The sequence below is a fragment of the Dinoponera quadriceps genome, unplaced genomic scaffold (genome assembly GCF_001313825.1).
Source record: "Dinoponera quadriceps isolate SergipeBrazil2010 unplaced genomic scaffold, ASM131382v1 scaffold1527, whole genome shotgun sequence".
Lineage (NCBI taxonomy): Eukaryota > Metazoa > Arthropoda > Insecta > Hymenoptera > Formicidae > Dinoponera > Dinoponera quadriceps.
In genome coordinates, this window is record NW_014555734.1 from 359,805 (window position 1) to 375,824 (window position 16,020).

Consider the following 16,020-nt stretch of genomic DNA (forward strand, 5'->3'; position numbering starts at 1 on the left):
AAAATCATATGGCGTCTAAATTAAATATTTCTAGACGTTATTTTAGATTAGACGCCTCCGACGTCTAGTAGTCATTTATCCGATCTCGTGTTTCTCTCTGGGCGTAATTTTTCTTTATATTTTTAGGGAATAATTAAACAATTCCGATTGGAATAAATTCTAAACGAGTCCACGTGCTTTGTACCGAGTCGGATTTTGCAATTAAGACCTTAAAAATATATAATAAATGAAAATACGGATTCGTGCTACATTTAAGGAACTCGATTTTTCAATTATTCGCAACTATTCGTATGCGTAACTTGCGAGTGATATCCAATGAGCGTACTGCTTTTACGGAATAGATGTATGCTCATTGGATGTCACTCGCAAGTTACGTATACGAATAGTTACGAGTGATTTAAGAGTCAAGCTCCAAGTCGTATATTCGCGGCACTTAGAGTGTAGAATTTGATTTTGATTACAAATTTTTGAGAATCTAATTGCAAAATCTGGCTTTGTATGCAAAATCTATATTCGCTAAAAAGATCGAAATGAACCATTTTCTTCACGATATATGCTTTCTTCGTGTCTACAAGAGAAACGTGAACATATCACGAAAAGTGCTACATTTTCCACACGCGTCGAAAAATTCATTAGCTTCTTATTAAGTTCTATTACAACATCATTGCATACCAAGAATAAAAGAAGCTTGACCTCATACGAACGTGCGGTTCATTGCATTCATAAATATTCTTGCTGATCATGAGATATGAGTGATCGGATTGTGCGTAGCGTGACGTCAAATCACGCGCATATCTCGCTTTCTCTTTTACCACACCTGCTTTCTTCCTTCCTCTCATCGTCGAGCTACGTTATGTCTATCTCTCTCTCCCCCACCCCCTCTCTCTCAGTGAGGTAAATGTTCGCGCACTGCGTGTTCGGTCGAACGCGGAAGTTGAGTTGCGCGCGATCAGTCGGCGCGTGTGCCACGCACGCATAAACGATCGAACGAAAGAACGTATAGACAGATACACAGATTAATAGTATACGGTGCTTAGTGTGTGGGAAATCAAGCATCAGGGACAACCTGACGTAAAAAATACGTGCGCATCAAGTAGTTGGAGTAGCAGAAGACCAGCAGGTAGTCAGTCAAGTCCAAGCGCTACCGGTTTGTTGTCAAAATGGCGTCCAAGGGGAAGCTAGCCACTGAGGTCAGTACTTTACTTATCGTCTTTTTTTTTTACATACTTGACACGTGGTAGTCATGTTATTATACAGGCGAAATATCACGGCGATGAGATAACAAGAGTTGCGCCGTTGTTCTTACGTCCGAAGTAAAATCATCATGATTGAATCTTGCTACCGTCGACCGTCGAGTTTAGAGATTAGTCATAGAATCGACGCGACTGATCGATGGTAACAATGATGACGACGATAGTAACGGTCGTAATCGTTATTGTACTTTTCACCGAGCTCTTCACCACCTCCATGTTACGCCGCACTATGCGGCGCCATGCATTGTAAACCGCCGCAGAAACATCATGTTGTCCGACACAAACCACGCCCTGCGTCTCGGTGTATCCGTTCTGCTTAACTATAACCTGACCTGACAACCGCGACGTGACCGCGGACGCGTATTTTCGAATCTCACAATCTTTTAATTTGTCCCTTTTCAAATCGAAACCTAGAGGTGCTTTAAAAAATATAACGAATATAGCGAGTATTGACAGTCGGTTGAGCTTGCAACAGGATTAGTAGAAATGTAAATATCTTTACGTTCGACGCGAATTAATCTTCGATTACGCGTGTTATATCACGACGAGATTTTAACTTAGAATGCACGTTTGTTTTGACGGTTGACTTATGTTACGAATTACGCGATATGCATGATTTATAAAGCAATTTAAAGCATGAGACAATTGAATAGACAACATGCGTCTTTTAGAGATAATCTTAGAGATAATTTTGTTTAATATTTTCACTTGTTTTGAACGATACACTGAGTGAAATAAGCTAGTAAAAGCTGATACAGCTATTGGTGTGAATACATTATTTTACGTGGGAAGGTAAATATTTTATATGGAAAAAAGATTCTCCGCATATGTTAAAAAAGTCTGGCAAATTAATCGGCGCGTGCGTTGACGCTGCCATATTTATCTTTCCGTATAAAATAATTTATTCGTACCAACAACTGTGTCGGCTTTTATTGATTTGTTTTTATATTCCTTGATTGTGTATTACGAGAGCCTAATACACAATAATACGTATTGAATTTATATATGGAGTGTCCCATTTTAAATGACGACTTCAAATATTTCTTGGACAATGTATTTTAAAGAAAATATTGCTTCTAAAAACTGGAGAATTTAAAAGAATCTATTTTCTGATCTTATCAGTTTGACTTTGAATGAAGACGTCAAAGTCAAAAGTCAACTTCGTTTTTTTAAATTATATAGCTTTTGTAACACAAATTCATTCCTCTGTTCATCTTATACCAGGTGTAGAAGTATGAAACCGGAATTTTTTTTTAAATTACACGTCTGTTGTTTGAAAATGATAAAAAATATTTTATTCAAAATAATGTCCATTGCTATTTATACATTTTTCCCACCTCTCCGGCAGTTTATGAATGCCACGCCAAAAAAACATTTCTTCTTTTGAAGCGAACCAGCTATCGAGCCATTTTCGTACATTTTCATACGAATTGAAGCGTCGTTCAGCGAGAGCGTGTCCCATTGATGCGAATAGATGATAATCGGACGGAGCCAAGTCTGGAGAATAAGCCGCATGCGTTAGTATTTCCCAACTGAACGCCTCGATCGTTTCCCTGACCCGTTTTGCTGTGTGTGATGGGGCATTATCATGGAGCAAAATGACTTTGTGTTGCCTTTTTCCATATTCCGGTCGTTTTTCACGCGATTTAAATCGATCATTTGCTGTTGGTAGCGATCAGTGTTAACGGTTTCACCAGGTTTTAGCAGCTCATAATAGATTACACCCTTCTGATCCCACCAAACACAGAGCATTGTCTTCTTTCCAAAGCGATTGCAGTGGATGTCGATGGTTCGCCTGGATTCACCCATGATTTCTGACGCTTAGGATTCTCAAAATATATCCATTTTTCATCACCTGTCATGATACGATGGACTTTCTTTTGTATCTGTCGAGCAGCATTTCACAAGTGGTTTTTCGATTTTCTTGCTGTCTTTCATTCAGTTCATGCGGAACCCATTTTCCCACTTTCTGAATCTTTCCCATGGCTTTCAAACGAATTGAGACAGCTTTCTGCGTCACATTCAATTCATCCGCGAGTTCTTGTTGAGTTTGAGTATCATCTTCATCCAATAAGGCTTGCAATTCGTTGTCTGCGAACTTTTTCGGTGGTTTCCCACGCTCTTCGTTTCTCACGTCAAAATCACCACTTTTGAATTTTTTGAACCACTCGAAACACTGTGTTTTACCAAGAGCATGTTCACCGTAAGCTTCGACAAGCATTCGATGCGATTCTGCAGCAGTTTTCTTCAAATGATAACAAAAAACCAATGCTGTCCGCAAATCGTAGTTCATAGGCACAAAACTCTACATGTTTAAGGTTATAGAAAAATATACCGGTGTATGGGTTGTGTGTTGAAAATCTTCGTCAGCTGTTAGAGGGAGATGATGGCGCTGCAGAAGCGGTCTTACGGTCCCTAAACTGATGGCTAGCACCATCTGTAGAGAAATTCCGATTTCATACTTCTACACCTGGTATTACTGAAATATTGCGGAAACATTTCAGCGATGAATTTTGGCGAATATTTAATATTACAGCAATATTACATTGCTGTATGTGGGAATAGTTTTTATCTTCACATTTCTTACACGAGATTTTTAACATTGAATTTTTCACGAAAATTCCGAGAATAATCAGCGTTGAACAAAAGTTTTGACGAGGAAACGATAATGCTTATTTGTCGATATAAAAGTTATTAGGAAATTTTCAATTATTGAGAACGGTATGCTATTACGGTTCGTTAACACTAATTTCAACATTAATTAATTTTCATTTGGTTCTATGTCATCATTTGGACATTAAGCAGCTAGGTAACGTTCTATATTTGAAGTTCGTACATGTGCCGCGTCGCCAATGATTTCCCTAAGGTCTGCCGGAGCACACACAGCTAATGGAAATCATCGGACGCGCCCTTCGTCGACGATCGATCCGCGAGCCGCTTCGCGCGGCAACAGTGAGATGGCGGTGCATGTCTAGTAAAACCGCATTACAAATCTGCATGCGCGTAATAAGCATTGATTTAAATTTTGGAGAGATTTACTGTCGACTTTTGCGCGATTCCCTCGGACCACTGATCCGGAAACGTGATGGAAAACGTGGAGATAAAACATTATAAAATGATTTCGAAGAGCAAGGATTTGCCTGTGATGAGATACGAAATAGTAGCCGTCGAAAAATTGTGATAACCTCGATTTTAAATAAAGAATCGCAAGACTGACAATCTCGTGCTCATTAGAACTAGAAAATGTGATGGTGTTTTCGTTGGGGATGTTTAGAAAATGTATAAATAGCAAAAAAACATAAGTATAAAAAATTACGTCTGTCTTCGCAGAGATCCTTTTTGTATTGCCGTCAAAGCGATTTCTACATTGTACATTTATTTCACTCCCTATACTCGCGTTATAATACTTTTCTTCACAACTTCTGTGCAATCGCGTCACAATTCAAACCAATTAACGTAAACACACATCGCATTTTGATAATCGTATTGCATAGATTATCGGATACTTATAAGATCATTCCATCGAGAAATTAATTTTCGTCGTAATGCAAAATGGACAGCTCGCGGAAGATCGCAAGATTTAACCGCGAGATATACGCGGCTAAAATCGAATCAATAGATTGATTCGACAAACGAACGCAACAACGTCCCGTTAGTTTCACGGAATCGACAATCGTTCCATGTGTGTTCGTTTGTTTGGCATCCTCTTCCCTCTCTCCGTCTAGATTCCCTTTCTGCCGATTCTATCTCACCTTCGGTGCTAATTCATACGTTATGGTTCGCGCTGATTATCACTGAATTAGCTATTATGTCATTATTTGAACGATTGTGTCGATGTGTGTCAGGGGAGCACACACACTTTTCGGAACTCACTCTCGTGTGATTTATTCTCGAACGATAACTTCTGACCGCCTGCCTTTTCTTTCTTTTCATTGTTACTGTTATGTATGCAATCATGAAGGTATGCGACGTAATGTAAAAATGTGAGGAGTTGAAACGGTGAAAAGGATTTCTGCAACGGATACTTTTTCCGGATACAGATACAACTCAGGTAGCATATGTTAGTTTCATATATGTTCTTTAAACGTATGCAACGTTTCATAATCGTATTACATACATTTAAAGAACGTACATGGAATTAACTGTGCTACCTAGGAAGCTCTCTTTTGCTCTCACAAGGTGGTGTACGAGAACTGGTGAGTCAGGTGTAAGAATCTTTATTAGTTTCAATGGATGTTAGATGAGAATATATATGATCTGAGGTTCTGAAAACGAGTTGTTTAAAGTGCTCGATGTGTTTTGAATTAAAATATTCATGGGGGGTTAAGTGTTCATAGTATTTATTTTAAAAACAGGTTGAGACTCGAAACCAAACTATATCTGCAGTGTTCAGTGCTTGTTTTCATGGACAAAAGCCGTTTTGTGAAATATGAAAAATGGAAAGTTTTTTTTTCACAAATCAAAAGTATAATATCTAAAGTATAAAAAAAACGTATAAATAACACAAATTTCTCATGTTGACCTGACAGTTCGAGAAATTTGAGCGAACGAAAAAGAACTGTCGTATGAATACAATCATACTTATATAAGAGGTTCATATTCTTTATGGTAAATTAGTACTTAAAAATTGTATCCATAATTTAAGAATATCTATACATTGATCTCCTAATATTGATCCTCGTATAGTTTGATATCTTTACAGATGCACCATATTCCAAATTATTGATAAATCCTATAAAAAGGAAGAGAAATATTATGTCACATATATTGCGTTATACTGTGTTCATGTTGATATTCATCATAAGTTCGAAACGTTACTTACATGAGAAAAAATGAACTTTCAGCGTAAGTATGTGCCTAACCGATTTATAAGCGAAAAAGTACAGTTAGAATGCAAGCGGCGGGCATGAATGTCAGCAGTTCAACTCATATATGTGTTTGTGTTCTGGATGAGTGAACGAAATATTAAATAAAATATAAATAATATTAATAAATATATAACAACATTACGTCATTAAATATGAAATATCCGATTTTGAATTAAAAGTTTGATTTCATTATATCGAACAAAAAGCAGAACAATTAATCAAAGTGTGCGCTTAAATTATCGACACGATTTTACCATTTGAATGGTAGCTTATTTATGCCGGCAGTGAAGGAGTCTGGAAAACGAGTGGCAATGAAATCGCGAAAGGCGTTTATCGTAGCTTGTTGAGAATTGAATATTTTTCCTTGCAAGAATTGATCCAGTGTGTGAAAGAAGTGGTAGTCAGTTGGTGCAAGGTGAATACGATGGATGACAAAGTTTTCAAGTCCAGCTCCTGTAGTTTGAGCAGCATTGTTTCTGCGACATGTGGTTGAGCGTTGTCTTGTAAAAGGATTAGCCTGTCTCTATTGACCAATCTCGGCTGCTTAGCCGCAAGCTCTCTCATCATTTCCAATTGGTTGCAATATACATCCGCTGTAATCGATTGACCAGGTTTCATAAAGCTATAGTGGATAATACTAGCGCACAGACATCTATCAACTTTTTTGGACTAAATATTCGGACTGTGTTTCGGCATTTCATCTTTATCCAACTATTGTGCCGAACACTTGCTATTGTCGAAAAAGAATCCATTTTTCATCACACAATACGATGTAGAAATGGCTCTCTTTTATACTGTGACAGCAAAGAAAGGTAAGTTTCTTCGAGATGATTTTTCTTCTGATGCTCGTTTTATTCATGTGGAACCCATCTATCTAATTTCTTTACGATTTGTTTCAAATGGTTTAATTTGGTTGAAATAATAACGTCAAACCTTGTTGCTAATTCACACATAGTTTCAGATGTATCCGCTTCCACTACAGTTTTCAGCTCATCATTATTCACCTTGGTCTCGGGTCGCCCAAATAGCTCATTTTCAAGATTAAAATCGCCAGAACGGAACTTCTCATACTATCAACGTACTATACGTTCATTAGCCACATCCTCGCCAGACACATCGTTATATTTCGAGTTATCTGCGCTGCATTGGTTCCACGACGGAACTCATATTCGAAAATAACACATATTTTTTTACTTACCCATGGTTTCACAAAAATTGATCTGAAAAAGACAATTTGAAAGATTCACAAACCAAAACGTGTGTTTGAAAGAGTGAGGATATACTTTCATACTAAAAAAAAAAAACAAAAATTATCGAAGTGAAATGTCAGAGATATCGATTCTCAAACTTATTTAAGGAAGTCGGACATTTCTTACTTAATAACCTAATAATAACTTAATGAGTAAATAAATAAGTAAATAAATAAATAAATTATATATAATAGGTCCCATATCCCTGTGTGCAATCAGCGTACGCACCACAGGCATATGAAGAGAATGGTAGGCCAGGGCTCGATTTGGACTAAAGCGCCATAGAAGAAGAAGAAAAAAAGAAAACTTTTTTGAAGAATATTTTCGTACAACCTCTATTTTTAAGATATTTAGAGAAATACTATAAATTATTTGTTCTAAAATAATTTTTTATTCGAATTCTATTAACTTTAAGGAAAAATACCAAGAGACAAAAATTGTTTATTTTCTTCTCACAGAGATCTGAGAATTTTTTCAGAATTTTTTGATCAACATTTTAGAATTGCATTTACCAACATAAGGAAATACTTGTGCAACAACAGCGTAATGACAACTACCCTTTCGTTAATAGTTATAGAATACGGTACTGTAATACGGGCCTATTCTGTAACTTCTTAATGACAATGTCACTAGTTTAAGATGTTGCGCATGTGTAACATATGGCAGAAAAGCTGCGCAACGACGCTGTAACGATAACGACACGTTAAAAGTTATAAAATCGAGCTATAGGCGCTAAATATGGGAATTAATATTTCAGTACAGTGTATAGTTCATATTTCAGTATAGTATATATAGTTCACTGTTTGGAGCATCCTTGTCAGTTCACTGAATAATTAGCAGTCATAATGCACGAATATTCAGAAATGATATTTCAAATTCGAAATTTCCGATATCACTATGTCTAGGGGATGGGACAACCATTTTGTCCACGACTGTTGTACGTATAGCCAAACGAAGATTTCGCTTGGCTACACAGATATATACGCATTTGTGATGGTAGCCTGTGTCTTGTGCAAACTGTCAAACGCGTAATCTCCACGATGACAACCGTTGACGATAATCGCGAGTCGATGTAAACAAGTTGACTTGTATCGAGGTTAAGATTTCAAAATAACCAATTAGCATCGCGGAAAAGGAGCTTCAATGCTTTGATACATTGCCTATGTTCAGCAAACTAAGTTTTAAGCTATTTGGTCAATGAATACTTAATGTTTTTCAATGAGAATTTAAAGCGATGTCTACAATTAGAATTTAAGACTTTAGACTTTAAATTGACCAATCACAGTTGAATGTAAGGAGAATAATCGACTGTGATTTATCAATTTCTTAAGTTTTAAGATTTATAACATCTGTTGTAGACCGGAATTTAACCCGTCAGTTCCCAATACACCCTCCAGGTGGCACAATATTTTTGACTTATAAACTATCGAAATAACACTGCTAATCTATAACAGAGCTCTGTCAACACTGAATAAAAGCGATACATAAGCGAAAAATATGAAAAATTCTGAAAATTCTGAAAAACTCAAAACCTATAAATTTGGTTTCCTTAGGTTTCAAAACATGAGATTTCCTAAGAGGAAACAGAGATTTGTGGTTTAAATTCATTTGGGAACTGACGGGTTAAATCTTAACAGTTTTAGCGCCACGCAGCGCGATCGCGCTGTTCGCGTATTGTGGTGAAATGTGCCGCGATGTTTGGTCACGATCGTCAATTCGCAACGCGCTCGGTTCCGAATTTCGCAAACTTTTGAGTGTTTAGTATAACGTTTCTGATATGACTGATGAAATGAAGCGCGAGCGCGCCGAGCGGCATATTTCAACGAGAAAAAAGAGCAGCGCGATTGCGTCGATCGGCATTACTCGCAGATAAATGAACGAAGCGCTATCGCGCTGCATGGCACAATCCGACACGGATTTTTAGAAACCCCTGGCACTAAAACGGTTAAACTGTAAGAAATTGATCAATTGTTGAAGAGAATAATTAATTAGAGTTGGTCAATTTTTTACGGCTAAAATTTAAAGCTTAAATCTTACGCTTTAAATTCTCTTTATAGACATTGCGTAAGACTTAAGGCCAAATCACACTAGCAATTATCGATTGGTGATTGGCGATTACTTGTCAACTAATTAAAGCAGTCATCGATTGCTTTGTTCTGATTGAAAAGTAATCGCAATCGAATCAGCAATCGTTAGTATAATTTGGCTTTTAAGCTGTATAAAATTGACCAATTACAGTGGAATATGAGAAAAATAATCGATTGTGATTGGTTAATTTCTTACAATTTAAGACTTAAAGCTTAAGTTTTACGCCCAAGTTCTCATTGTAAACATTGCTTAACGATTATTACTTCTTATCAGCACTTTCCCGTAAACTTATTGAAAATATAAAAAAATATTCCATTCACAGATGATAATCACTAAGCGCTTCTTTCTCTGAGAACTTCTTTCCCTACTGAATACAGCCATTGTGTGCATTTAGTACTATACTGCTCACCGAAACCTTAGTGAGCTCTTTCATTTCATTGGTATATTCTTTTAGAATTTCTTTCTAAAAATATATACGACACTAGAAGAGGTCCCGGGTTCGATTCCTGGCAGAACCGGAAAAATTTATACGCTCGTGTCTCTTCTGGGCGGTCTAGTAAGCTATCAGAGTATATCTGCCCAAAGAACCTCTCGCAAAATATGCCATTCTGAGTCGGTGTTAAACTGTAGGTTCCATATGGCTGTATAATATAATCAGCATGCGCACTACAAGCATATGAGTGAGAGGGAAATACAGGCCTAAGGTCTAACGTAAGAAGAAGAAGAAGATAATAAAAAATACGTAATAATTCATGTAAGTGTGGGCACGCGTATGCGTCTCTCTCTCTCTCTCTCTGTGTGTTCAATAGGTTGATTTCAATTTAACCACTTGAGTGGCACGTGTGCAATATGTACGCCCGTGTCCATTCAATTAGTGGCACGCGCGCACTATTGTGCGCACTTTTGCATCATGAAAGAACAGAATTATATTTTTTTTATTAAGCCAAATGAAACTTTAATCAACATTTTTGAAAATTATAAGCGCAGTTTAAATTTGTTCATTTGCTGATGATGTGCATCTAGGGATACTTAGAAAAAGTGAATCGATATGCGAATAAAAATGAATGGCACGTTTCGATGCTTCTCAGTATCCCCTGACGTATTACAATATATCTCTTTGCCATTTCCCTCTCTCTTTTTCTTTGTACTCGCAGAACAGCTGATATATCGGCGAACCTGTCTCTCATGATAATACCACCGCGCTTTTTCGTTTCCTTCGTATGTGTAGTGATAGCAAAGATAATCTAATCACATTCCTTCAACCGAAATCTCTATTTTCGCGTTAATCGTTGTTCTCTTCGTTGCCGCGGGTCAGCACGATAAGAACAACGGTGATGGCGGCGGTTAGCCATCGATATTTCACTTATTGATCGCACGTGAATTTGCACACCAGATTTCAAGGTGAGCGAGAGTAGCACTCGGCGAATTTGCCCGAGATTTTGATGGTAAGAAGTAAAACTGTTGCACCCTTTTCCCCCTTTCCCAATTGAGAATCTGCTTATCAGATGTATTATTAATCGACAGCATAAAGTATAAGTCAGAGATAACTTGACCAAAAGGACCGTACGTTCGGTTGCTTACATGCGTGTACGAAGGTAGGTGGCTGATGCGTACGTGTGTTGGTACAAGGGGCGAAGAAGAACAGGAAACTTGTAGAGGCAGAAGGGTGTCAGGGGCAGAGAGAAATCGTGGTGAAAAGCGATGTGGGAGGGGATAAAGCCCCGCAGTGCGGCGCGATCGATACAACCACCACCACCACCACTACCGACTACTCTTGTATGAGAATGTCACTTGTCACACATCCTGGCCTACCAACTTTTGTCCTTCTTTTCTTTGCTCTCTCTTTGTATCATCTTCTCTTTCTTTTTTTTCTTCTAACTTTTCCCCCCTATTTTCTTCATTGTCTTTCCCTCCCCCTCCCTTCCCCCTTTCTCTCTCTCTTTCTTTCTCTCTCTCGGTAGCTTCATAAATTATTCGAAAAGTGTTAAGAAATTCAAAGTAACTTCGAGCTGAGCCTGAGGACAGCATATCAACATTCCCTCTTAGTCTTAAATTTAATTGCTTTAAAATGGTGGGTTGATGTTACCTTTATCCGTTAATTTTCGAGTCTCATTATTTAGAAAGTATTTAATGAAAAAATACTTTCTTATAGTGTTTTGGAAAGGTCTTGAAAACAGCTATAAGAATATGAAATAAAAAATGGGGGTTTCTGCTTTAAAATTTTTTAAGTGATTTTAACCTGACCTTGACAAGGTCATTCAATGTCAAACGTATTTTCATCATGTGTCTTCCTCCAAACCATTCACATTTTGTCTGAAAAATGTTTGTCTATGACGAGTTATAGAAGAGATATTAAAATGCATTATTTAAAGTGGGATATCCTGTATGTAGACAATTCGTGAGAATACGAAATGTCTATATATAGGAATCATATAGGAAAGGATTAAAAAAGGAGTTCGAGAATAATATTTGTCTAATTAATCTCAACAGAAATTGCCGTATCCTTCCTACAAAACTCCATGTTATAAGGAGAAAAGTCAGAATCAACTTCTATGTGAGTTCTTCATTGATAAATTAGTGCGGTGCACGAATGTCTGGCGAGCTCGCGCGAGACCGCTAGTCGCCAGTTTACTGGTTCGAACTGGATTTGAACGCAGACGGTAAACGTGTGATCGAACCAGAGTTAACCGGTGACGACCGTGATTTGTTAAAAACAAGGATGACGACGGCGATAGCAGTCCACATCATGTGTCACTGAAAGTATGTCAAATACCAGACTATAACATTTTTATTATGACAATTAAAAAGCACACAACGTGTTTTTTGCTTTGAAAATCAAATTAAATGAGCAAGAAGATCGACCAATTAGAGCACAAAGATAATATGTACAGCAATGAATTGTAACTATTGTGGCTCCGAGATTTGAACATTGCCATAAAATAAGCGTTCTTTCGTAATCGTAATAGAGATCGTCACGCAATTAAAACCGCGATTGACATTCTCACAGATCCTTTATATCCCCCCGTCAATTCGAGGAAAATGATGTGTCGAACCAGATATACACTCTTAACCATATATCGCCCCAGTTGGAGGTTGAAATAAAAACTCTATTTTTATTTTTAAATATTTTTTTTTAACACGTTGAGCGGCGCCGATTTTGCTATCCTTTCCGCTCAGGCGGCAGCGAGCGAGCACTTGATGCCGAGCGCTCAAGAGGTTTTTGGGATAGAGAGTATGAACAGAAGATTACTTTGTTTCACTTTACTGTGAGATGGTGCAGCCAATGCATAAGTATACAAATTATAAACAGAAGACAATAGGAAGGGGAATGGCAAGAAGGTGACCTCCAAGAGACGATCAATCTTATTGTAATATGTGCGAATCTCATCCACATCTTTGCTTAAAATGTTTTAATAAACTCCATTAAAATTATAACATTAATTTTTTAACCCTTGACAATGCCGGTTTCACGCACCAATGTTGCCCAAACGAAAAGTCCACTGTCAGTCCTCAGGGAGTGACGCCGCCTGAACGAAAAGTTCACTGTCAGTACCGAGGGACTGACGTTGCACTCAACATGTTAAATACGATTAATTGAGTCAATTAAATAGTACACATAGTCAAGATACACGGTCGTGTATAGAGCCAAGTGCACGCGCAACCGTGCATATTTACACGACGACAACGTGTTCGACGCAGACGAGATTTCTCGTTCGACAATAATGATTAATCTGATGAAATTCTCGATAGGTTTAATCGATTCCTTGGGTTTACATTACTTAATAAAACTGTTTTTACTTTTGTTCTACGTTGTCTAAAAGCTGAGTTATTTCAGTATTTAAAGTCTGAAATCGTGAATTTTCACGCAAGAAACGTCTCCTCATCAGAAAATGTCAGTTTACTATTTATTCCGTTAGATGGCTCCATGGTTCAGATTATTTGAATAAGTTATATCATTATCTAATCAGATGATCAATTTTGTGAACATCAATCGAGAGACACGTTTGTGCTATCGGGCCGATATTTTGCATCTGACTTAGCTTGTTACAATTTTGGTTCGAGGCACACTTTAGGCGCGATAAAATCCTATTTTTTCGGTTGAAATATTTATTTTTAGGTAGATGCAAATATATGATCATTTTTAGTAAAGATAAAGAAATGTTCCGGGCTTAGGTTGGATTCGATCAGGCTTATGATGTGCTAAATCAGATTCGAGCTGTTTTTTTTTTGTTTCAAATTCAGGTTCAGGGTAGTATTTTTCATTTGACATATCTTGTTACAATTTTAGCCCTAAGCCAATTTTAGGCCCAGTAAAGCCCAAGTCTTTTTTTTAAGTAATCTTTATTTTTAGGTTGATTTTTAGGTTGTCCCTTAATTTTTTTGCACAAGCTTATAGATGATCTAAAATATAAATTAAAAAGAGGCAATATTTGAGGAATCCTTTTTAGTATTATACGTTATCTTTGTACTCACTATAATTTAAAAATATTTTCAAATCACTGTAAATGCATCGAAATGACTTTATACGCGCGATTTCTAGATACGAGGATAAATCAATAAGTATCCGTATTTGAACACAGGTGGCGTTGCTGATGCAATTTAGCAATAACATCGTACTACCATCTTTCAAACAACGCCGTACCAAATTTCAAAATGATTTATAAGATAGTTTTGATTTGACAGTAATTCGTAGTGACCGTGTTTGATGTTTTTCGATACAATGGAAAAAGAGCAATATCCATCCGTGACTCGCTTTTTATTTGTGGATGGAAAAACGTGTGAAGAAATAAAAACGAAGCTGGATACCATCTATGGGAACCCTTCACCATCTATGACAACCGTCGGATATTGGTTCAACAAATTCAAACATGGTCGTTCTTCTATTTTTAATGAGAAGCCCAGGCCGCCCGGCAGATGTGGCTACTGAGGAAATAGTTGAAAAGGTCTACGACTTGATTCTCGCTGATCGCCGAACGAAAACGCGTGAAGTAGCAGAGGCCGTAGGCGTGTTGTACGGAATGGCATTCAATATTTTGCATGATAACTTGGGAGTGAAAAAGCTGTCGGCCCGATGGGTGCCGCGATTGCTCACGGTGGACAACAAGCGGCTATCAATTTCGAAGCAGTGTTTGGAGCTGTTTAAGCGCAATCCGCAGGAGTTTTTGCGTCGAGTCGTAACCGTTGATAAAACATGGATCCATCACTACACAATGGAGACCAAGGAACAGTCAAAACAGTGGAATTCACCCGGCGAACGTGCTCCAAAGAAGGCCAAGACGGTCCCATCGACCGGAAAGATGATGGCCATTGATTTTTGGACTGCGCAAGGCGTGATCTTCATCGATTATTTGGAGAAGGGAAAAACTATTGCGGGGCAGTACTATGCTGATTTATTGGACCGATTCAATGTTGAACTGAAGAAAATTTGGCGAAGAGAAAGTGTTGTTCCACCACGACAATGCACCGGCTCACTCCTCCGCAGTCGTCACAGCCAAATTGACCGAATTGCGTTATGAATTGCTGCCGCATCCACCGTACGCTCCACATATAGCCCCCTGCGACTTCTTCTTGTTTTCAAACTTGAAAAAATGGCTCGGTAGAAAGAGATTCACGTCGAGTGAGGAGGTCTTCGCCGAAACAGAGGCCTATTTTGCAGAGTTCGACAAATCGTATTTTTCAGAGGGATTAAAAAAATGGCAACGGCGTTGGGAAAAGTGTATCCTCCTAAAAGGGGATTACATTGAAAAAAAAAAAAAAATTTTTTGTGAAAAATTTGCGTCTTCATTACTAACACTTATTGATTCGCTCTTGTATATACTAATGGCGTCGTGTAAATACTAAAGTCGATGCTATTATAGCTGTATGATTGTAGTGACATTTATGTATATCAGATCCACTTTTCCATAAATAGTCTTATATATCTATGGAACACAAAGAACGCGTTCCGAAATACCTAGATTCGCTCGGCAGTGCGGCGAGGCGCATTAGGACCAGGATTGTAATGATGCAGGTTGACTACATCAAATGAGAGGACTCATGGTTCTAAGGATCCCTTAAGTTGAATATTTTAGCATTTCTTTGCATCTTTAATATTGGCTATAATAAACGACTTTTCCGATAAAATGTTTTCACGTCTGGATTTTGTACGGCTGTATAAATGTATGTGTGTGTGTATTTTTTTTTACTTTTTTATTTATACATACAGAACCACTCACATTCTGGTACCACTAGTTACGAGACATTGTGTATATTCCTTTATTTCTCGGTTATTTCTCGGCTTTTAACTCGATTTCTTATTTCAACGACGATTTCATCGAGTTATTCGGAAGAAGTAGCAAAGACTGTTTTCTCGGATTTTTTTTTCATTTTTCGTATGTGATCACGTTCACAGGAAATATATTTCATGAAATATCAAAGAAATTTAATTAAAAACCGTAAATTGGCAGTCAATGATTTGAATTGATTATCGAGATATGTCGTCGTTCACGACATACATACACTAGCGTGCAGGAATTCTCGTCCATGCGTCGCGCTCACCGCGACGAACCTCATCATCAGTGT

At 37.7% G+C, this 16,020-nt stretch overlaps 1 protein-coding gene across 2 annotated transcripts in view; it reads left to right on the plus strand.

Moving 5' to 3' along the window:
• Nucleotides 1–942: 942 nt before the first annotated feature.
• Nucleotides 943–16,020, plus strand: part of LOC106745280 (sodium/potassium-transporting ATPase subunit alpha) — a 74,377-nt gene continuing 59,299 nt past the window's right edge. For both annotated transcript variants that reach the window (XM_014620743.1, XM_014620744.1), the window contains exon 1: nucleotides 943–1,190. In XM_014620743.1, coding sequence (XP_014476229.1) covers nucleotides 1,161–1,190 — 30 coding nt within the window. In that variant the 5' untranslated portion in view covers nucleotides 943–1,160. The remainder of the gene's footprint in view (nucleotides 1,191–16,020) is intronic.